This window comes from Sciurus vulgaris (genome assembly GCF_902686455.1).
Source record: "Sciurus vulgaris genome assembly, chromosome: 4".
Classification (NCBI taxonomy): Eukaryota; Metazoa; Chordata; class Mammalia; order Rodentia; family Sciuridae; genus Sciurus; species Sciurus vulgaris.
Window position 1 is genome coordinate 139,698,201 of NC_136464.1, and position 25,083 is coordinate 139,723,283.

A 25,083-nucleotide genomic window follows, 5' to 3' on the forward strand; every position below is an offset into this window, starting at 1 on the left:
TCTTAAAAAATAGACCTCTGGTATGTTATATAAAACAAGTATACTAGAATGCACTTTCAAAAGCTCCAAATAAGGATAATTATACTCTAATTTGATTGCTGTTTCAGTTATTTATCTACATCAAAATTCAAAAACAGGTCACAACTGCTAATGGTCTACATATTAATGTTTACAGTGCAAGTGGTAAAAATAAACATTGTACCTGATAGAGCATAATAGGTTCAATATTGTATCCTAAGGTATCAGCAAAGTTCTTGGCAATGACTGTTTTTCCACAACCCTACAAATGGAAACACAATCATTCAAGGAATGAATCAAAACAATCAAAAGTCAATAAATAAAAGTTTGCAAAAAAGCTTCCATTCTTACCTTTCCCCCAATTAAACATATGTCCTTAACCATATGAGATTGCATCATTTGAGCCAGTAGCTGCTTATGACTTAAAGTCTGTATAAATTGGTCTGATGCACAAGGTTGACCAAACGGTCTGGTCCCAGCTGGTACCTGCAATTAAAGAGGGGTGGATTAAATATGTATATGATTTTCTAAAAATATTATCAACTTAAAGGACATAGCTGCCACATAAAAGCCCCCATATACATTTAATTCTTGCTCAATTCAAAGTTTTGTTTTGCTTTTTTGTTTTGTTTTGTTTTGTTTTGTTTTGTTTTGTTTTGGTACCAGGGATTGAACCTAGGGGTACTTAACCACTGAGTCACATGCCAATCCCTTTTATTTTTTATTTTGAGATAGGGTCTAGCAGGGTTGCTTAGGGACTAGTTGGGTTACTTAGGGACTAGCTAAATTGCTGAGGTTGGCTTTGAACTTGAGATCATCCTGTCTCAGCCTCCAGAGATGCTGGGATTATAGGCGTGTACTACCACACTCAGATAAACTGGCTTTTGATATTTCAATAGAGAAACAATTATCCTCTCATTCACAGATCTGATGATCTTTATCATCAAATATCCAAATTAACTATTCCTCTAAAATTAAAGTCCCATGATGTCAAATATGCGCATAAGAGTCATGGCATTTTCTTGCATTTTAAAATTTATAATTAAAAAATCTCAAAGGAATGAGCATGGAATGAGACAAATATCATTACCCTATGTACACGTATGATTACAGGAATGGTGTGGCTCTACATCATGTACAACCAGAGAAATGAAAGGGTGTACTTCATTTGTGTACAATGAATCAAAATGCATTCTGCTCTCATGTATAACTAAATAGAACAAATAATTTTAAAAAGTCTCTAGTGGGGAATGAAATCTTTTTCAAATTGCAATTATCTGAAAAAAGAAGAAAAAAAAAAAAGAAATGGAAATCCTTCTTTAGGGCTGGAGATGTACTTCAGTGGCAGAGTGCTTGCCTGCCATATGCGAGGCCCTGAGTGCAATCTCCAGTACCACCAAAGGGGGATAAAAAAATATCTAACAGACTCAAATTGCAGTCGTAAGCACAGAATTTAAAATCAGCCCATACCAGAATCTCCAACTCACCAATGACCTCCTGAATTCCAAAAGCCATGTCCACAAATTCTTTTTACTTTTATTCTTGTTTATCCTCAGAAGCATCTATTCATAAAAGTCTCTTGGCCCATGCTTCCCACCTACTTTTCCTTTTATTTTTTTAGTTGTTATTTATTTATTTTGTGGTCTTGATTCATTTGTTTTTTATCTTTGATTGCTCTTTCATTCCCTAGGGAACTTTCTTAAAAATTAAATTTATTAACTGATACGAAAACATAAAAATTATGCACATCAATGGGTTACTATGTGATGTTTCAATACATGTATAAATCTTATAAAAGTTAAATAAGGTTAAATATATCTATCTCCTTAAATACTTATGGTTTCTTTATGATGAAAACCTCAAAAAATCTTTCTCCTTACTTTTAGAAATACATACTACATTATCAGTATCTATAGTCAACTTACTATCCAATAGCGCATCAGAAAATTCTTACTCCTAACTGTAACATAGTATCCACTGATCAACACATCCCCCATTCCTTCCTCCCCCTACTCTCTCCAACCTCTGGTAGCAACTACTCTACCCTCAACTTCTGAGATCAACTTTTTTAGATTCTATATATGAGTGAGATTATGATCTTATTTTATTTTTTATCCTCTCCTTATCAATATCCTGGGGGCCATACTCCGCTGAGGACTCCAGACTTGATCAAACATATACAACATGAACACTAAAGAATTTTAAGTTTGTAAGTAGTATCAGATTTGCATTTAAGAATGATCATCTTGGTATTAACATGAAAAGTTAACAAAAGGGACAGGAGTCAATGATGTTAAAGAACCCTTACCAGTCAAGCAAATAATGAAGACTGGCTCATATTGGAGACTCTGAACATTCTGTTTAAACTGCTCAATGTCCTATCACCATTGTACTCCTGAGCCCCAGGGAAAATTCTGTCATTCTTAAAGACTTAGGTCAAGTTTCACCTCATCTCTGAAGCTTTCCTTACTTCTCCAGAATTCCTGTATTACATCCCTCCCTAGGTCCCTGTTGCTATTCATTTCCAATGCAGTCCTTATTCATCTGCTCCTATCCTAGATTATCAGAGGTCACTTATCTGAAGAAGACAGAAGAGTATAGTGGAAAGTGACCTTGTCTAGAAGTACCAGCAGTGTGACCTCCTAGTTTGTAATCATGGATGAATCAACTAATCAATGTACATCTTAGTTGCCTAACCTATGATGGTGATAATGAAAGTTATGTTCAGGACTATTGGGGGATTTAAATAGTATTTATATATATAATTATATATATAATAATTATATATAATATACAGTATTTTATATAAATATATATATATATATACACAAGGAGACAAAGTAGATAGTACATAATAAACACTCAATAAAAACTAATATAGAGAGGAAACACAGAGATATACATGTGGTGCTATAGAGCCAAGTAAGACTTATGAGAGGGTCATACATCTAATTTAGGCCATAAAAACAGCCATAATAGGTGCATTTTAAAACTAACAAACCTGTGATTCATTACCTTAATGGTCACCTCTTGTCCTGCAATTTGGATAGTCACAGAAGCACGGGAGGCATGGTTTTCCATCACTCTCTCCACTTTAACAACTTCTGTAGGAAGCATTGAGCTTCCTGAATCTTGGAGTTCAAAACGCTGTAAAATTACAAGAAAGTCAAATAAAAATCATGTAATTTACTTTTTTTTTTTTTTGGTAGTACCTGGGATTCAACCCAGCGCCCCATGCATGCTAGGCAACTACTTTACCCCTGAGCTCTGTCTCCAGCCCTAAAATTTACTTTTCATTTTAGTTTTCGTGTTAATGTTAGATATCTGGAAGATTTATCTAATTAGAACTGAAACTATTCTATACTATAAAAGTAGAAGTAAAAAAAATTAATGAGAACTTTTTCTACTTTCTAATAATACCATTCTACTTAAACCAAGTATTAAAGGTGAAAATAAAATAGTCCTTAAATTTTATTAAATGACAGGAAATGGTATGCTTTCACCCCAGTTATAATAATGTCATTCTGTGGTGATATAGGGTTGATGTCAGAGCACTCATATTTCTGAAATGAATACCAATGCACTGAATCATTGCCATACTGGTTATTTCTTTATAAATAATTAAGCTAAAATTTCAGTAGAATAGAAATAGGCTAGATTACACTTAAATAGCAAAAGACCTTAAGTTGCAAGATGAATTCTCATTTGATAACATAACAAATTTAGGGGACCATTAATCAGAAAAGTAATTCAGGAGTATAAGAAAAATATAAATTCTTTCAGGCTACATGCTAACAATATATAGAAAATCAGAGTTTATTTACCTTACTATTTTGTGTGCTTTTCCTATGAATTCTTCAATTTCAATTAAACAGAACTAACATTTTCCAATACACTTTCTTTGAAATTATATGATTTGTATTGTGGATTTATAATTACACAGAATGAAATGTAAATCACATGGATGTTAGTTATAAAGCAATGGCATTCATCCTCATAATCCCCAATCCTGTCCCACTATATTCCACTGTCTTCCTACATTTTTCCAAGCTACTGAGTCCCAAAGGAAAAATTCTCCAGACCATGTTCATTACCTACTAAATCAATATGTGGCTTCAATCTCTTGGGCTCTTCTCCCAAAGGACCTCAGCAACTAATACAAGAAGTCAATTTAAGCCCACCTACTCTGCTCTTGATAGGCAATTTAGATCTCCCCCACCCACAACAGTGCCTTGAGACATCTCTACTCCTCACTAGAATGTAAGTCCCTTTAGAGAACTATCCAATCTATTTGGCTCACTCCAAAATCTCCACAACCTACAATCACACATGGTACATAGTCAGTAGTCAGGTAAGGTTTGTTAAATGAGGGGGGAAAAATAAAAATCTATTCTCTTTATCCTCAAAATCATTTATAATTTCATCAATATTTATTTCTTTTCCCATTGTCTCAGTAAAAAAGCCATCTGCTTTAAATGCCAGTAAACAGAAAGTCACCAGAAGACTTTTCAATTTCAATTTAAGGTGATTCCATCATTCTGGTTCTGGATAGAAAATAAGTTCTTATATCATTTCAAATCAAGGTACAATGGTGCTCTGAAAATGTCCTTTCTCACCTCACCCAAGCTGTATTTTCCACGATTCAACGAATGTCCTCCCTATTTCCTAAAAATTGGTTTTTCTTATTCTAAAAAACAATCATTTCTTGACTCTATATCACCTTTTTGTATTTCAACTGTCAACTCATGTTAACTGTACAAATCAGTGGGTATCACTTTTACAATTCCATGCATGCATGCATTGTGCTTTAATAGTATCCACCCTCCATACTCTCCTCTCCCTGATCCCTCTACATAATCCTTTAGCAACCCATCCACTTCTTCCTTCTGTTCACCATTGTTTATTTTAGAAATAGTAACATAATCACTGTTTCATCTTCCTTTTCACTAGTTTATTCTTATACACTAGTTTCTGGTTTATATTCCCACTTTACTAACACTGCTCTTGATAATTCCACCAATAATACCCTATTTTCCAAGTTTAATAAATTCATTCTCTTCCTATTTCCTTGATTCCTCCTTCTTGGTCTCTTTCTCAAGTTCTCCTTCATCATCCTAACTAGTGCATATTAGAGTAGTTCTGGAGTGGTTCACTTGATAGATATTGTTAACTGATAGAACATAGGGTAGGTTGGGGGAACTGTGAGAGAAAATGAGAAATCAAGAGCCTTCATGAGTTCCAGCTTGGAAAGTGAGAAGATAGTGATGCCACTAGTTAATGTGAAAATGTAGACAGAAGAAACACATTTGGAGTAGACACCAAATAATGCCATACAGTGGAATCCTTTTGAATTTGAGGTTTCCAGGTGGGTTTAGTTTTTATCTATATTCACTTTTCAATAATCTTATCCAGTCATGAATATGTTCACGACTCTTGGTTATCTCTTTCCAGTCTCTCTCCTGAATTCCTAACTTGCATATGCAAACTTCCCCCTTGAAATCTCCCTCAGATGGCTAATAAGTGTCTCCAATTAAACATGCCCCATATTCAAGTCTTTAATCTTCCCCCCACTTTCTCTATCTCCAATTTCATCATTCCAATTCCTCAGTCCAAATAGTATGAAATTATCCTTGACTTCTTGTCTTAACCCTATATCCAATCCTTCAGCAGATATGTTGACTCTGCCTTGAAAATAGAACCAAAACTCAACTACCTCTTACCAACTAATAACAGGTCAAAGCCACCAAAATCTCTCTACTGAATTATTATAACAATCTACTAACTGGTTTTTCTCTGCTTTTGCCCTTACCCTTCAGAGTCTATTTACTCAGCAACCAAAATGAGGCTGCTGAAGTGATCAGTCATATAACACATTCCTCAAAACCTCCTAATGGGCCGGGCATGGTAGTGCATGCCTATAATCCCAGCAACATGGGAGGCTGAAGCAAGAGGATCACAAGTTGCAGGTCAGCCTCAGCAGCTTAGCAAGACTAAGCAACTTAGACCCTGTCTCCAAATAAAAAATTATTTAAGGGATATGGATATAACTCAGTGGCAAAATGGTAAAATGCCCCTGAGTTCAATCCCTAGTACTAAGGGGAAAAAAATACTCCTAATGACATTCCATCATACTCAGATTAAAAGGAGATATCTTGAGGCTCCTTCTATGGGGCAATCCAAGATGGTGGACTAGAGGGTGACTGCATCTCCTATCGCTCCAGAAACCAGTATTCAAGAAGGGGAGGCATTGAGAGACTCGAACTAACACAGAGCCACTGGGTGAGTGTCCCCCACCGGGTGAAGCTCAGCCTGGGCAGCAGGCCCGGACAGGGGCGGCTTCTCAGAGCAGTTCAGGGCAGCTAGAGTCTTCCCCAGGCAACCCTGCACCCTCCAGTGGTGGGCGCCGTCCATGGCCAGCTTCTTGGAGCAGGCCACCCAGTGAGAGCCTGTCCTCACAGAGACAGCTCCAAGCCCTGGATCAAGCGGTGAGCTCCGGACCCCACGCAGCCTCTGGGACCAGGGCAGGGCAGCCAGGGACTTTCACAAGCAACCCTGCTCCCTCCGGCAGCAGGCTCCTTTCACGGCCAGCGTCTAGGAGCAGACAGCCCAGTGACAACCTTTTCACACAGAGCCAGCTCCAAGCCCTGGAACCAGTAGCGGGCTAGGGGCACCTTTGTTTGGAAGCACTGCATTATCAAGTTCCTCCAAGACTTCAGGCTACTGAAGGCTGGGAGGTGATATACTGCAAATCTACAGGGACACTATAAGCCAATAGAGGAAAACTACAATATCTCAGAGTCTCACTGATATCTGACCAATATGAGAAAACAAGGGAAGAAAATGTCACAAACAAACCTAGATACTATATCAATAAAACCCAATGACAGCACAGCAGAAGAAATGTCAGAAAGGGAGTTCAGAATATACATAATTAAAACAATCAAGGAAGCAAACAAGAAGATGAAAGAGCAAATGCAGGCATTGAAAGAGGAGATGAAAGAGCAAATGCAGGCATTAAATGATCGCACAAATCAACAGTTAAAAGAGCAAATACGGGAAGCAAGAGATCATTCCAATGAAGAGTTAGAGATACTGAAAAAACAACAAACAGAAATCCTTGAAATGAAGGAAACAATAAACCAAGTTAAAAACTCCATAGAAAGCATAACCAATAGGATAGAACAACTGGAAGACAGAACCTCAGATATTGAAGGTAAAATATTTAATCTTGAAAACAAAGTTGACCAAACAGAAAAGATGGTAAGAAATCATGAACAGAATCTACAAGAATTATGGGATATCATGAAAAGGCCAAATTTAAGAAATATTGGGATTGAGGAAGGTACAGAGAAACAAACCAAAGGAATGAACAATCTATTCAATGAAATAATACCAGAAAATTTCCCAAATCTGAAGAATGAAATGGAAAACCAGGTACAAGAGGTTTATAGGACTCGAAATATACAAAATTACAACAGACCCATATCAAGGCACATTATTATGAAAATACCTAACACACAAAATAAAGACAGAATATTAAAGGCCGCGAGAGAAAACAATCAAATTACATTCAGGGAGAAATCAATAAGAATGTCAGCAGATTTTTCAATCCAGACCCTAAAAGCTAGAAGGGCCTGGAACAACATTTACCAAGCCCTGAGAGAAAACGGATGACAACCAAGAATCTTATACCCAGCAAAACTTAATTTCAGATTTGACAACGAAATAAGATCCTTCCATGATAAACAAAAGCTAAAGGAATTTACAAAAAGAAAGCCAGCACTGCAGAACTAGCTCAGCAAAATATTCGATGAGAAAGAGATGAAAACCAACGATGCAAATCAGCAACGGGAGGAACTAGCCTGAAGGAATAGCCAAATAAAAGAGAAACCAAATCATGTCAAAAAACAAAAATGAGTCAAATGATTGGGAATACAAATCATACCATAATAATAAACCTGAATGTTAATGGCCTGAACTCACCACTGAAAGACATAAACTGGCAGATTGGATTAAAAAGAAAAATCCAACAATATGTTGCCTCATATTGCCTCATATTGCCTCAACAGACTCATCTCATAGAAAGAGATACCCATAGACTAAACGTGAAAGGATGGGAAAAAACATATCATGCACACGGACACACAAAAAAAGCTGGAGTACCCATCCTCATTTCAGATAATGTGGACTTCAAGCCAAAACTAGTTAGAAGAGATAAAGAAGGACATTACATACTGCTTAAGGGAAGCATAAATCAGCAGGACATAACAATCATAAATATCTATGCCCCGAACCTTTGCTCATCCATGTACATCAAACAAATCCTTCTCAATTCCAGAAATCAAATAGACCACAACACAATAATACTAGGCGATTTTAACACACCTCTCTCACCACTGGATAGATCTTCCAAACAAAAATTGAATAAAGAAACCATAGATCTCAATAAAACAATCAACAATTTAGACTTAACCGACTTATATAGAATATACCATCAAACAAAGAATGAATACACTTTCTTCTCAGCAGCACATGGATCCTTCTCTAAAATAGACCATGTCTTATGCCACAAAGCTACTGTTAGCAAATACAAGAAGATAGAGATACTACCTTGTACTCTATCAGATCATAATGGATTGAAATTAGAAATAAATGACAGAATAAAAAACAGAAACTTCTCCAATACCTGGAGATTAAATAATACGCTATTATATGATGAATGGATAACCCAAGACATCAGGAGGGAAATAAAAAAATTCATAGAAGTAAATGAGAACAAAGACACGTGATATCAAAATCTCTGGGACACTATGAAAGCAGTACTTAGAGGAAGATTTATTTCATGGGGCACATTCAGCAAAAGAAGTAGAAATCAACAAATAAATGACTTAACAGTACAGCTCAAAGCCCTAGAAAAAGAAGAGCAGACCAACACCAAAAGTAGTAGAAGAAAGGAAATAGTTAAAATCAGAGCCGAAATCAACAAAATTGAAACAGAAGACAATCGGAAAAGTTAACAAAATAAATAGTTGGTTCTTTGAAAAAATATACAAAATTGATAAACTCTTAGCCACACTAACAAAGAGAAAGAGGGAGAAAACTCAAATTACTAAAATTCGGAATGAACAAGGAAGTATCACAACAGACACGAGTGAAATACAAAACATAATTAGAAGCTATTTTGAAAATCTATACTCCAACAAAACAGAAAACCTCGAAGACATCAACAGGTTTCTAGAGACATATGAATTACCTAAACTGAACGAGGAGGACATATACAACTTAAATAAATCAATTTCAAGCAATGAAATAGAAGAGGTCATCAAAAGCCTACCAACAAAGAAAAGTCCGGGACCAGATGGGTTCTCAGCCCAGTTCTACAAAACCTTTAAAGAAGAGATCATTCCAATACTCCTCAAAGTATTCCATAAAAATAGAAGAGGAGGGAACCCTCCCAAACTCATTCTATGAAGCCAATATCACCCTGATACCTAAACCAGACAGAGACACATTGAGGGAAGAAAATTTCACACCAATATCCTTAATGAACATCGAAACAAAAATTCTCAACAAAATTTTAGCAAATCACATACAAAAATATATTAAAAAGATAGTGCACCACGATCAAGTGGGTTTTATCCCAGGGATGCAAGCTTGGTTCAACATCCGGAAATCAAAAAATGTCATTCACCATAGCAACAGACTTACAGTTAAGAATCACATGATTATTTCAATAGATGCAGAAAACGCATTTGATAAAATATAGCATCCCTTCATGCTCAAAACACTAGAAAAAATAGGGATAGTGGGAATATTCCTCAACATTGTAAAGTCCATCTACACTAAGTCCATGGCCAATATCATTCTAAATGGTGAAAAACTGAAAGCATTCCCCCTAAAAACCGGAACAAGGCAGGGATGCCCTCTTTCACCACTTCTGTTCAACTTCGTCCTTGAAACTTTAGCCAGAGCAATTAGACAAACCAAAGAAATTAAAGAGATACGAATTGGAGAAGAAGAAATCAAACTATCTCTGTTCGCTGATGACATGATTATATATTTAGAGGAACCTGGAAATTCCACCAGAAAAATTTTAGAACTCATAAATGAATTCAGTAAAGTAGCAGGTTACAATATCAATGTTCATAAATCCAATGCATTTTTATACATAAGTGATGAATCTTCAGAAAGAGAAGTTAGGAAAACTACCCCAATCACAATAGCATCGAAAAAAATAAAACACTTGGGAATCAATCTCACAAAAGAGGTAAAAGACCTCTACAATGAGAACTACAGAACACTAAAGAAAGAAATTAAAGAAAACCTTAGAAGATGGGAAGATCTCCCATGTTCTTGGATAGGAAGAATTAATATTGTCAAAATGGCCATACTACCAACAGTGCTATACAGATTCAATGCTATTCCACATAAAATCCCAAAGATGTACCTTACAGAAATAGAGCAAGCAATTATGAAATTCATCTGGAAGAACAAGAAACCCAGAATAGCTAAAGCAATCCTCAGTAGAAAGAGCGAAGCAGGGGGTATCGCAATACCAGATCTTCAACACTACTACACTACTACAAAGCAACAGTAACAAAAATGGCATGGTATTGGCACCAAAATAGACAGGTAGATCAATGGTACAGAATAGAGGACACGGACACAAACCCAAATAAATAAACCAAACATAAACCCAAATTTTCTCATATGAGACAAAGGGGCCAAAATATGCAATGGAGAAAAGATAGCCTCTTCAACAAATGGTGCTGGGAAAATTGGAAAACCATATGCAACAGAATAAAATTAAACCCCTATTTCTCACCCTGCACAAAACTCAACTCAAAATGGATCAAGAACCTCAGAATCAGACCAGAGACCCTGCATCTTGAAAAAGTAGGTCCAAATCTTCAACTTGTTGGCTTAGGATCAGACTTCCTTAACAGGACTCTCATAGCACAAGAAATAAAAGCTAGAATCAACAACTGGGATAGATTCAAACTAAAAAGCTTTCTCTCAGCAAAGGAAACTATCAGTAATGTGAAGAGAGAGCCTACAGAGTGGGAGAATATCTTTGCCACTCATACTTCAGATAGAGCGCTAATTTCCAGAATATATAAAGAACTCAAAAAACTCTACACCAAGAATACAAATAATCCAATCAACAAATGGGCTAAGGAAATGAACAGACACTTCACAGAAGAAGATGTACTAGCAATCAACAGATATATGAAAACATGTTCAACATCTCTAGTAATAAGAGAAATGCAAATCAAAACCACCCTAAGATTCCATCTCACCCCAATTAGAATGGCAATTATCAAGAACACAAGCAACAATAGGTGTTGGCGAGGATGTGGGGAAAAAGGTACACTCATACATTGCAAATTAGTGCAACCATTCTGGAAAGCAGTATGGAGATTCCTGAGGAAGCTTGGAATGGAACCACCACTTGACCCAGCTATCCCACTCCTTGGCCTATACCCAAAGGACTTAAAATCAGCATACTACAGAGATACAGCCACATCAATGTTCATTGCTGCTCAATTCACCATAGCCAGATTGTGGAACCAACCTAGATGTCCTTCAATTAATGAATGGATAAAAACTGTGGCATATATATACAATGGAATATTAATCCACCATGAAGAATGATAAAATTATGGCATTTGCAGACAAATGGATGAAATTGGAGAATTTCATGCTAAGTGAGATAAGCTAATCTCAAAAAACCAAAGGACAAATGATCCAGCTGATAAGCGGATGATGACATATAAGTGGGGGGGAGCGTTTAGCGTTAGGTTTAGGGTTAGGTTTAGGGTTAGGGTTAAGGAGGGCAGTAAGAATGGAGGAAGGAAGGACTGTATAGAGGGAAAAGAGGGGTGGGAGGGATGGGGTGGCAAAAAAATAACAGAATGAATCAAACAACATTACCCTATGTAAATTTATGATTACACAAATGGTATGCCTTGACTCCACGTACAAACAGAGAAACAACATGTATCCCATTTGTTTACAATAAAAAAAAAAGGAGATATTTCCTTAATGGCCTACAGAACCCTACCTGATCTGAACTCCTACTTTCTAATTTCATCTCTTATTTACCTCTCCTTCACTCACTCTACAACATTAACAATCCTATGCTAGTGCACCAGGTGTGCTCCTGCTCAGGGCCTATATACTAGTTATTTCTGAACTTCTGAACTTCTCTTCTTCAGATCTTTATTCAAGTGTTGTCTTCTCAGTGAATGCGTGCATTCCTCAATTGAAATACAGTAAACTTTACTTAATTGACTGACTATTATCTTTCACTAAAAACTAACCCCCAAGAAGTCAGGAACTTTTGTCTGTTTTGCTTACTGCTATATTTCCAGCATAACAATGCTTAGTTAAGTGTTCTTTGGAAGGACAGAAGGAATGAATAATTTCTTTGAATGAATAATCTAAAAGTCTTCTTTTAATAAGACATCCCTGCAGTATTAGAAACTACTGTTATCATTTTCCTCTTAAAACATGGCTCTTAATGTTTCATAGGAATACTCTTGTTCTACTTCTGCCTCTCTGACTGTTATGCCTCTGCCTAATTTGTAAGTTCTTTCCTCATTGTCCAGCCCTTAAATGTTGATGTTTCCAGGGTTCAGCATTTAGCCAGTTTTTCTTCTTACTCTACTTGCTCCCCTGAGTTCTTTCAACCAGCTCCACACATTAACAACTCACAAGTACTTATCTTTAATATCAAAATAGTTCCAGAGCCAGATCTATATTTCAAGTCTGCTGGACAAACCTCCCTGGAAATATCAAATTCAGAAAGATCCTACCATATGGAATTATTTAGCCTACACCCCAAATGTGTTCCTTCCCTGCATGTTCTCATATTAACTAATGGCATCTCCAGCTACTCACTTGTCCAAGCTAGTATTCATGGACATTCTTATTTCCCACATTTTCTCACAGTCCCCCAACCCAACCCACATTTTATCAGTTAGTGGCATCTAACATATCACATCTAAGACATTCCTCATATCCATTTAATTCCTATTTTCACTGTGCTACTTCATGTTTGACCAGAGCTATTCATCATTATGGTAAGTTCCTTAGGAACAGAGGTCAAATAGCAACCATTTCTGATTCCCTAGATTTCTATATACTTGTCATTTGTCAAATAATGAATGTTCAATTAATGTTTGCTGAACTGGGTGAAAAAAACTAAATTCAAGACCCTTCCAAGTTTCTCTGCAAAACTATCATTCAGATTATGTTATTAATGAACAATGGTAGCATATCCTTTCTAAATCACCCAGGGAATGTACTAATTTAACACTTATTATGATGGAGTCCTACTTACGTAGAACTGAGAGCCAAGAGATGTTGAAAAAAGCCTGGATATATTTGTTACTAAACTGTAATAAAGGATGCAAACTCTCAAAGTGTAGTAGACTCAGAATGAATCTTTAAGGCATCTTTAATTAAAAGCTAGAAGTAATTTTATGACTACAGAAATGTTTTTAGAATATGAACATCACATAATAAGCACCATCTGGGGAATAAAAATTATTCTAGTCATTTTTATAGCTAGTTAAAAAAAAAAAGAAAGGTGCTCTGATTTTTAGCTGACTACATTTTCAGTCAGTAATAATTTTTCCTTAAAAAATGCAACCCAATTAAGTGAGTACACTAAAATTCAGGGTGATATATAATTCAAATGCAACTATTCATTCATTTCTATAGCAATCTAGAAGACAAAATAATTATCCCTTATGAAGAAAATGTTATTGGCTAGCTCTATTATAATAGTCATTTCCATTCCTTAAACATTTCTTTCCAAATTCAACAAAGTATCTTAATTTTCACCATTCTTATCAAAATTGTGTGAAGATATATAAAATTCTGTTCATCTGTGAACATTAGCTTAAGATAATGCCTTGGGAAAAATGTAGAAATTTAAATAAGAAACAGGACACATAGAGTGCCCCAAAACAGATCACAAAGAACTATACCAATGTATACCAATGAATACATGGTTCCACTCCCTGCACATGCACACAGGAGATACACACACAAACGCTCCAAGTAAGGACTGAACTCCGGAGTGTTTTACCACCGACCTACCTTCCCAGCCCTTTCTATTTTGAGATAGAGACTTGCTAAGTTGCCCAGGCTGGCCTCAAACTTGCCGTCCTTCTGCCTTTGTACCCTGAATAGCAGGGATCGAGGCATGTACCTTCATTCTGGGCAAGGTTCACTCTTAGGAAAGATATTTTATACTCTTGTGTGAATACTTATGTATATATCAGTATAACATTCCTACCAAAAGAAAATTCTTCATTAGGTTCAGACAAGTGAAATCTGTGCATTAACTAGCACTTTCAGGTAATTAAGGTGAGAGAATATAGTTATACTTTTATCTAAGAAATGCCAATTCCTTTTCAATTTTCTAATTCTCTGCAATCAAATGTAAAATCATTTGTTTATAATATGAATCTTTCATCATGATGTTCCCCTTAATTATAAAAGTTAAAATTAAGGCAAACAAAACACTAGCTATTTTCTTCAGAAAATTCAATCTATAAAAGTATTTCCCACATTATATAATTTGTACAAGTAGTTTCAAAAATTAGAGACCAGAAACACATCAAAGTGGTTTCTTTGTAAAGATAAAGACTTTTGTTCACAACTGACTTATCTAGACACTGAATATCTTTTCTCAGTTGTGTCACATGGTAACTTTGTATTGCTTCGTTTTATGGAGTACTTTCCCTGAGACTCGCTTTCTTCCAAGTATGTCTCCTTATTCCCAAGGAACAGGCATTGTGCTGAGGACACTGGGGAAGCTCATCTGGAATTGAGGAAGCCTTTGATCTTGAATACCAGATGCTCTGCTTCAGTGACCAGTGCCAATATAGCTCAGATGTTGATTGAATCAAAGATAAGTTCCAGTACTCTTTTTTCCAGTACCTAGAATAAACCTTAAAGTGAACTACGTAGTCAGAAAATGGCAGTTTTCTGACTCCAGAACCTATGAGTTCCCCCACTTCCAAATAGTTCTTAATATCATCTCCTCCATCTCCTTTTATTTTCTCTCTTTTCCTCTCTCTCTCAAACACACACAAACACACAGAGCAGACCTCTTCTTTCTCTTTCATCAGTGACTACTACTTCACCACTTCTAGTCTCTGCTTTCTTCTACTTTCCTTTGCCTCCTTATTGACCATTATTAACTGCTTGCTTCCTTAGACTTTTCTTTTAGGTTCTGTTCATAACTGTACTTCTCATTATCTATGGAAATAGTTTTCTATTATTTTGCTGTTATTATTATTAAACATCATTAATCAATGAAAACAGGTTCAGGTTCTGTGGCTAGCTGATCTATTGAAAAAGCTCACTGAAGCAACCAGAATCTCCTATGCTATTCTCCTGATTTCTAATTTCTATTACTAGACAAATACAGAGTGCTTCTCTACTTCCAAAGACTACATGTGGATTTGAGGATAAGGGAAAAACATACATCATCCCATGTGCTCAAGGGTGTCAAATCCTGGCCTCCAGAAAGTGAAGGTCTTGTTTTCATAGCCACTACAGCTTAGTGTTAACATTCTATCTACTCCTTAGAAATCTTCACCTTTAGCCAGACTATATTAGTAGAAACAAAAATTGTACACACACACAATTATTGATTTCTTTTCCCTGATCACTGGAGAACAAGCAGCAGATATGATGTCACATACTCTTAAACATTCTGGTTCATACTTCCTAGAAACAGGAACTCTGGCCAATCTAATTACCACATAAGCTTCCGGAACAGGAAATTAATTTAATACAATACTATCCAAGTCACAGATCTTAAAAGTCTTACAAGGTGTACCAACAAAGTCACTTGTTCCTATCTGGTTCAAGATCCAGTGCAGGAACATTTAGTTCATAGCTCTTCAGTCTCCTTCAACCTGGATCATAGTCTGAACAGTTTTAAAGAACATAGGCCTTCATTGTGTACAAAGCCCTTCAACTTAGGACTAGGCCATACACACATCCTAAACTCTTAGTAGGAAGTCCCCAGGAATGATCTTCTTCAAAGCACATCATCAGGAGGTATATCATGTCAGTTTGTCCCACCTGGTCAAGCTCATGTTTACTGTCAAAATACCACTGTAAATACACCTGTAATCCTAGTGGCTTGGAGGCTGAGGCAGGAGGATCTTAAGTTCAAAGCCAGTCTCAGCAACTTAGTGAGGCACTAAGCAACTTGTGAATAAAAATAAAAAGGGCTGGGGAAGCAGCAGTGGTGAAGCACCCCGGGTTCAATTCCTGGTAACCAAAAATAAATAAATAAATAAAATTGGGGGAGTTGGGGCTGTGGCTCAATGGTAGAGTATTCACCTAGCATGTGTGAGGCACTGGATTTGATCCTCAGCACCACATAAAAATAAATAAATAAAATTAAGGCATTTGTTCATCTATGACTAAAAATATTTTTTATTTTCATGTTTTATAGGGAATTATTTTGTACAGAGTAGAGATATTCAGAAATTGTATTCATATCCTATTCCATAGAAGCTCCATCCACCAGCTTTAAATCCTTTGGTGACACCTTCCTAAATCAACCACCACTCTGATGAATGACAAATGGTTATTATTCTAATAATATTATTCCTTCTTTATTTATTACTAAGCATTTCCATTAGATTTTTTTCTTCTCTTCCATATTTTTATAATTTGTTTATATCATAGAGATTATGGATTCCTATTTTATGAAATGAGTTCTATAAATTTTTATCATTAATTATTTTTTAATGTTTTTTGGTAGGTATAAATGAACAACATACCTTTATTTTATTTAATTTTTTTTTGGGGGGGTGATGCTGCATAGAACCCAGTGCCTCACACATGCTTGGCAAGCACTCTGCCACTGAGCTACAGCCCCAGCCCCTCATCGTTTATTTTTAATGCTCAAATTTTCAAGCTGTCTCCTCTGTCATTATGACATATCAGCATCATTTTTTGAAAATGTCCTTACTCTCTGGCACACTAAGATGTTCAGTGCTCACCTTGTATGTTTCTTAACCCAATCCTTGAGTCAGCCCTACTTCCAAGGAGTTTTGATTTCTTTTAGTAATCAGTGCCTAGGTACATGGCATGACCATAGTTATTTTTAGGCTGCTACAGGAAAGCTAGAAAATATGTGTAGGTAATATACATACTATATTATTTATTTGTTAATATATATTTGAAACATGAATCCTATCTCTAATTCCAATTCAATACCTCTTTCAATACCTCAATTATCCCTTTCCTTATTTATAAATCCCTTCTCCAATAGCTCTCATTATCTCAAAATCCTCAACATAGTCACTCATTTGCTCAATCTTTATTTTCTCAGTGTAACAAATCCCTCCACACCAGTCCTTCTGTGCTTCTTTCCCTATTACTGCTTTCTTGTTGCTGGCATCTAACACCTCCCATGCCTAGAAAATAAGACAAGGGATAGCAAAAGAAAGAAGAAAGGTGAGTAGAGAAAAATAGAAGAAATGCGAAAGGAGAAATGGGAAGACATAAAGAAAAGGGAAGGCAAAAGAAGGGAAAATGGGATAGAAGGGAAAGGAAAGAAAGGGAAACAGATACTCACTTTTAAAACACCTTCAACAGCCATCTTCCCTTCATGTCCTAATAAAATAGTGTATGGATAAAGCCACTGGATTGCGTGTTTAATTGACATCATAGGAAAGGAATCCTATTTAGGAGCACAAATACATAAAAATAAGCAACATCTAAAATAATCATAGAAAATATATCCTAAATGTATATGTGCCATTAAAATTGTCTTATAAAAATAACCAATAATTTTCTGGAAGTGAAAAAAGAAAATATTCTGTCCTCTTCTCTTCCTATTCCTATTCATTTCTATGTGAACTCATGCCTACCTTTCATCTATGTGTCCATGGCTCCTATGCTTCTATGTCTAATCCTGGTCTTCCTTGAGCTCTAGATATGAATCTTCAATTATCCATTACACATGATTACAGTATGTGCATTCAACACATCTGAAACTATACACATATGTATAACTTACTCATCCCAAAGCACATGTTCCTCCTTTATTCATAATCTTAGTTCATTTCATCTACATTGACCTAGCTTCACAGCTATAACTGCAAAGTAAAGAAAGTGTTCATTTTCTTCAAATCCTTCATCCCACACCAAATTACATTCTCAATTCTGTTTACCCCATAAACAGTCTAATGATAGGGACCAACATGGAAATTTCAATATGGATTATCTATTAGATGGTATTATAGAATTAATGTTAATATGGTAGTGTGATAATGGTGTTCTCGTTACGCAGAAACATGTTATAATTCTTAGAAATTACATACTTAAGCATTTAATAGAGTACTAGAATTTACTTTCAAATGGTTCAGGGACTAAAAATGAGGGTGTACAAGCAAATGTGGCAATATGTTAGTAATTGGTGCTTCTAAGTGAAGCAATTATGAATGTTTGTTTGACTCTTTTCCAACTGTTTAAGATTTTACACTCTTTAAAGCACAATGTTCTAGCAAAAACAATAAATAAAAAATGCAAAATTGGATAAACAGAAAAAAATGCTGTTCTGGATATGTAGAACAATAAAAAAAGTATGCTTCCTATCTCAATAGAAATACTTCAAAAAGGCAATTAACATTTAAAACTAAGAGTTCTGTGCCTAAAGAAAGCAGTATTGCTACTACTTCAAATGTACTTCTTTGGCAGAGTTTCACTGAATGTTATAAAAGCATTCTATTCATCTTGGGCATCCAGGCTCTCCCCAACCTCTCTGATGCCAACACCAAGGGAGGTGTCTTCCTCTAACAAAAATCTGATCACCTGACACTACCTATTTCATAATGTCTTACAGGCCACTTCTTCATCATAAACCCCAGGCAACTTCACTCCCCATGCAAAATACTTCATAATCAGGTTCACACATCTCTCTCACCAACAGTTTATTTAGGGATACAACTTATTTTCACTCTCCTACCAGGCTCTTTTGTGACTGAAAACCTATGAATGTGTCCTCTGCTAGAAGGTCTTTAACTGCCATGAACTTTCTTAAAGTGTAATGGACAATGGCTATGTTCTACCCAATTTCCCAGGTCTCCCATCCCACAGCCAGCTGCTGCAGGTCTTTTTAAGACTACCCTTCGGGTCCTGGAGTCAGTTTTGCTCACAAGCTGAGAAAGATGGTAGTGCTTGGAAATGTGCATCCCCTAGGACAACAATTAACCAGTGACTGATGGGTGCTAGTGTAAGAAAGCCCAGCTCCACTGCCCCAGGTCAGGTAACTCTGAGGCCTAACTCACTGTAGTCTATCTCTTATTTATTAAGGTTGAAGCCTTCCCTTCTGCCTTTGAACTTTACTGGGTTTGCATGTCTACTCCCTCCTTCTCCAAAGCTAGAAGTTCTTTAGTAACTCAGAATAGGTCCTTGGGCTCTGTATAGTTTACTATACTGCACAACAAATCAACCACAGAATAAGATAAGGAAACCTGAAGTGATTAATCCCCAATGATTGACTTTAAAATTTCCTTTGCTACATTTGGATACACCAGTCATTAACTTGGTTTATACATACCAGGATTTGAACTGCAGCTGGTAAACTATCTAAAGGAAAATCTGGAAGTCCAAGAGTAGAAGATTCTTGGGAACAGAGAGTTGTGGCAAAAGACAAAAGCCGAGAAACTCTAGGGGGTGGGAAAAAATCATATTAAATTTTATTCCAATAGTTTTAAAATAGGTATGCGTATGTTAAATATCAAATAGTTGGGCCAATTTAATTAATCTAAAATGATCCCTACTATGAACCCAGGGCCTTGTGCTTGCAAGGCAAGCACTCTACCAACTGAGCTATCTCCCCAGCCCCTACCATTACTTCTTGGAAGAACCAGTGGCTCTGTATCCTAATGCTTCATTTAAAACTCAGAAGCTGACTAGTTAGATGTATTTACTAAAACCATCAGAATATGTGAGGTTTTCACAAACTGATCCAAATCTATCCTGCCAGTCTTATCTCCTACTTTTCTCAATCTCAAACCTAAAGTCTAGACAGCAGGAGAGTTTTACAGCCTTAAGAAGAAAGCATAAACTCTCATATCTCATGCTTTTAGAAAAATCCCTTGTAATTCCTTAATTTCATTCTCTGTCTGGCAAAAGTCTACTCAGTCTTTAGGATTCATTTCAAGTGTCAATACTTTTGTGAAGCCTTTACAAAGTCTCAACCACAAACAGACTCAGTATTTTAAAATTGTGGCATAAAACTACACTGGATTAAACTAAGCTACTTATATCTCTTTCAGCTTTACTAGATCTTAATTAAGCTTCTTACCATCAATGATCTATCTTATTGATTCTATCACCAGCATGTACCAAACCTTGCAACACTAAAAAATCCTTGAAAGAATAGTCGTTGAATAAATCTATCGATCAATGAACAGGCAAAACAAATTCAATGTAAAAGTGTCCAATATTTATAAAAGTACACTTACTTCTCTGCTGAAACATTGGCTCCAACTGAATATAATACATTAAGTTGATCCTAAAATGACATAGAAATATATCCAATTAATAAGAAATAAAACAGTTTAAATAGAGAAGTTCATAGATAAAATCAAACCTTTTAATTAGGGAGACCTAAGAAATTCATAGGAAAAATCATTTCTTGTTACATTTCATTTTATAAAACTCAATCTTTTAAAAATATTTTTAACAAATAATGCCACAAAAATTTTTCATCCTAGTTCCCAGAGATTTTTCCTTATGCCATATCTTTTTTCCTTTCCATTAACTGCTAAAGAAGACCTTTAAGAACATTTTTACAGAATTGAATTTCTTGTTGTAAATAAAAATCTATTTTAAAAACTTAATCAACCTTGGTCATACCTTGAAAGGCAGAAAATAAATATCTCTGGCTTGAAATCGAGAACGAAGAGGGGGGTCTAATGGATTCCCAGAGTATCTGGGTACTGGCAAGCCCAAGGCAATCACTCGGAAATTTTCACTAACTCGGACAATCTTCCAAGCATCCAACTCTGCTTTAGAATGCTCCTAAGAAAGGAAGAGATCAAAAATCACAGCATAAGTCAAATAGATTACAACTGCAGGAGCTGCCAGGCCAAGACACTTAGGCCCTGACTATTAAGAGAACTGGATTTGAAAACACTCTCAAAATCATGCAGTCAAGGAAGGAAGCAAAGTGAAATCAGGATCATAATGCCAGGGAAGGCTTGCAACATGAAGACCAGTACTGGAAACAAAAGTCCCTCACCCACCAAGGAACCAAGAAAAGCTGAGTCAGATCTCCAAGTCTCAGTCAGTAACACATAGGAAGAAAGTCAGAAAGGTAAGCGAAATACATAATGACCAAGAAGGACAGACATACCATAAGCAGAGTGCAGATCACCCACAGACCTTAAATAGATAATTATGTTTACAGGAATATTTCTAGCAAAGCATACTGCTAATAATAACAAACATGTTTGAAAATTTACACGGTAAGCATTTTCCATGAAATTTTCCCATTTAACTTGCATCAGAATCCAGACACTTAATCTCCTCATTAACTGAATGAAAAACCTTAAGTTCAAAGGAGTTATATAACTTACCCATGGTCCAATATGTGGAAGAACTGACAGAATAGAAACTGTATAGATTTTGGAGTCACAAATTCTAGTTCAACTACCTTATACATGCCTGCTCTACCTCAATTATCAAGTTTATATTATTTTACCCTTGGAACCTCAGTCTTCTCATCTATAAAACAGAAATAATATCATCTACATTATTATGACTTCTACGAAAACTAAATGTGAGAATGTATGTGAATACAACTGGTCCATAGCAGGCATCTGTTACAAATCATTTCCTTCCTTGCTTCTCTTTCTTAATGGTTCTTCTTAATGGTTATTAAGCAATAGGATTCATTGTTCTTACAAAGTTTATTTAAATATGCATATGCACATTATGAAAGAAAGGTTCAGAGTTTTCAGAAGATCCTCAGAGGGCAATGCCCACATTGACAGCATGAAAATTTCTCACATGGTATTCAATGCCTTTCCTGGCAAGATTTGTATCAGATTCTCCCTGTCTCAGCAATCCTGACCTTCTAAGACTCTGTGTTTCAACCCATCTTACCAGTGTTACTTTCCAAACATGTAACTTCAGCAACACTGCTCCACTTGCAGTGAAACACCTTTTTCACTTTGTACAGCATAAAAACAAATATCATTCAAAGCTTAGCACACACCACAGCTTCATAAAAACTGACCCTTTTCTGGTCTTTTCCCCCATTAGAACCACTCTTCTACCCCTTCATTAAATATTTTACAAATGTCTATCTTTATACATTTGTACAGCTACTTCTTTTTTTAAGTAAATAGCTTATTTATTTTGCCCTCATTCCCCACCCACACCCCAAAACAACCATTTATTATATACAAGGTTGGTTGTGAGCCCATTTTTAGTGACTTTTCGCCTGGGTTTTTGTTTTGTTTTATTTTCTCGGTGCTGGGGCTAGAACATAGGGCCTCACACAAGCTAGATGATTGTGCAGTTACTTCTATGCAAGACTGCCTCAAGCTAATCCACCCTCGTAAGAGGACTTATTGCTTGTAGAACATAAAAATCCAAAAGTCTGTGGATAGATTGCATGAATTAATTTTTTAAATAATAAATGATTATTTAAATGATAATCAAAAGAGCATAATTCATAAATTAACAGAGTAATACTATATTAGAAAACAAGAGTCTAGATCCAGCCTCATCTGAGAAACCAAGAAGACAGTCTCAAGAGAAACAAATATTTCTATTTTTCATTTACCTGAAAGGGATAATTAGAAAACAAATAAAGTTTATGCAGACTGATTATTTCTATAATAACAAAATTCCAGGACCATCACCTTTATGAAGACAATAAATTTTTTGAGTTATTAAAACTCAATCTAGGGTTGGGATTGTGGCTCAGTGGTAGGACACTTGCGTAGTATGTGTAAGGCACTGGGTTTGATCCTTAGCACTACATAAAAATAAATAAATTAAATAAAGGTATGTGACCATCTACAACTAAAATAAAATATTTTTTAAAAACCTCAGTCTATTGAGTCTAGTTAGAAATAAGCAGGACTTAAATTATGGTTAAGAAATTGCCTTAAGATGAAAGAGTTTCGTGAAGAGATCTTGCCTATATTCTCATGAGACAGATCTTATGAATACAGAATTAACATTTACCAATAAAAATTATGTATTTATACTAATATCTACCTTGAGGGAAAAAATAGATCTTTCTCTTTTAATTATAAGCATTCCTTATGTACTGAATTCTTCTGACTCCCATGTCCCAAGTTCTTATCCAAAGTAAAGGGTTCAATAACTTTGTGTAGAACGCTACTCTAAGAATAAAGACTTATCAACCTTTTTGTTGTAAGTGATGATTTCGCTTTCAAAAAATATAATTGCACATTCTACATGGTATTTGTTTCCAAATCATGTCCTAAAAAGGGTAAATATTATAATATTTAGGGGAAAACAGTTATTTTGAAATTATAAAGTGTCTAAAAAGAAAGTGATCTGCATGATATCATCTACTTTCACAAACAAATAATAAAAAATGTCTTCATTTCAGTACATGAACTATAACAATATGAAGGAATAAAAATTTAACTTTACTTATTGATTAAAATCCACATTATTCCCTTCTAGTTGTATGAGAATGAGATGACCTTTAGATAGATCTAGATGAAAATTACTAAACTACATGAAGAAAACATCATCAAGAAACTCCCACAGACAGGAAAGGAACACACTAGTACAAGGGTTGCAAGATGGGTTACAGAGAAACAGCTTTGGACAGCAGGGATCAGAAAAAGATGCTCCCGGCCCTGCCAGCTGTGACCCATCAGTTCAATCAGATCCTTTGGTGTCAACATCTATTATTTAGTGCCTCATGTGTTTTGGACTTGTATTTGCACACCGAGAGAAGGATCAAGAAATATAAGACACAGGTCTTATTCTTCAGCAATGTGCTACAGAGTGGGGTAGTAAGATTAACACAGATGTATCTGCACAGAAGAGGAATGAGAAAGCCTCCAAGTTCTAGAATATTGATGCAGGACATCAGGCACAGATGGCTGTGTTAGCACATAGAGCTTTAACATAGTGCAGCTTGAGCTAAGTGAAAAAGGAATAAGCATCTTCTTGTTTTCTGTGACATTAAATGACACACCAAAGCCTTTTGAAGAGTCCCATATCTTGTAGTTGTTTGCAAAGCATTTAATTTTACTTACTTACTTATCCATTAAACAAACAGTTAATGAACACCCACTACATTGTTCAAGGAATTTTAAAAAATAAATTTGGTGAAACAAAATCCCTGCCTTTGCAAAACTTAGATTCTAGTAGAGGGAGACAGATAATTAACTATACACAGAGTAAGTAAAGAAGTTATATAGGATATTAGAAGATAACATGGGAAAACAAAACAGAGTAGGATAAGGGTGTATAGAAGCAGAGGGCAAAATTGCAATTTTAAATAGGAGGGCAATAACATTTGACCAGACTTGACTGGCTTACAGGAGTAAGCCAAGTAAATGCTGGGGAAAAGAAAATTCCAGTAAGAGGTAAGTACCTGTGCAAAGGCTTGAAAATAGAATACCTACTTAGCAGATTTAAGGTAAACAGAATACTAGTAGCTGGAGTGAAGTAAAAGAGGTGGAGGACAGAAAGACATGAGGCAAGAGATAGTAAGGGCCCAGATCATACAGAGCATTCAATTCCATTATGAAGACTTTGGATTTTACCCTGAGAAAAACAGGAGGCCCTGGAGGTCAAACACAGGAATGACCCAATCTGATGCATATTTTAAAGCAATCATTAGCTGCTGTGTGAGGGAATATAGATGGAATAGGGAGTCTAAGAGCCAAGCATGAGATGCTGGTGGCATGGACCATCACAGTATCTTTTAAGTATATTATTCATTTTAGTCAATACCTATTGGGGTTTGAGCTTCATGAGGCTAAGAACTGGACTTTAGGGGCTAGGGTT

The 25,083-nt window shown here is 35.8% G+C and overlaps 1 protein-coding gene across 2 annotated transcripts in view; it reads right to left on the reverse strand.

Moving 5' to 3' along the window:
* VWA8 (von Willebrand factor A domain containing 8) overlaps positions 1–25,083 on the reverse strand; it is a 718,869-nt gene that overhangs the window by 619,507 nt on the left and 74,279 nt on the right. For both annotated transcript variants that reach the window (XM_079136497.1, XM_079136496.1), the window contains exons 6-12: positions 20,929–21,093; positions 20,535–20,584; positions 19,625–19,733; positions 17,639–17,743; positions 3,034–3,165; positions 370–504; positions 203–280 (exon numbers count right to left, since the gene is read on the reverse strand). In XM_079136497.1, coding sequence (XP_078992623.1) covers positions 203–280; positions 370–504; positions 3,034–3,165; positions 17,639–17,743; positions 19,625–19,733; positions 20,535–20,584; positions 20,929–21,093 — 774 coding nt within the window. The remainder of the gene's footprint in view (positions 1–202; positions 281–369; positions 505–3,033; positions 3,166–17,638; positions 17,744–19,624; positions 19,734–20,534; positions 20,585–20,928; positions 21,094–25,083) is intronic.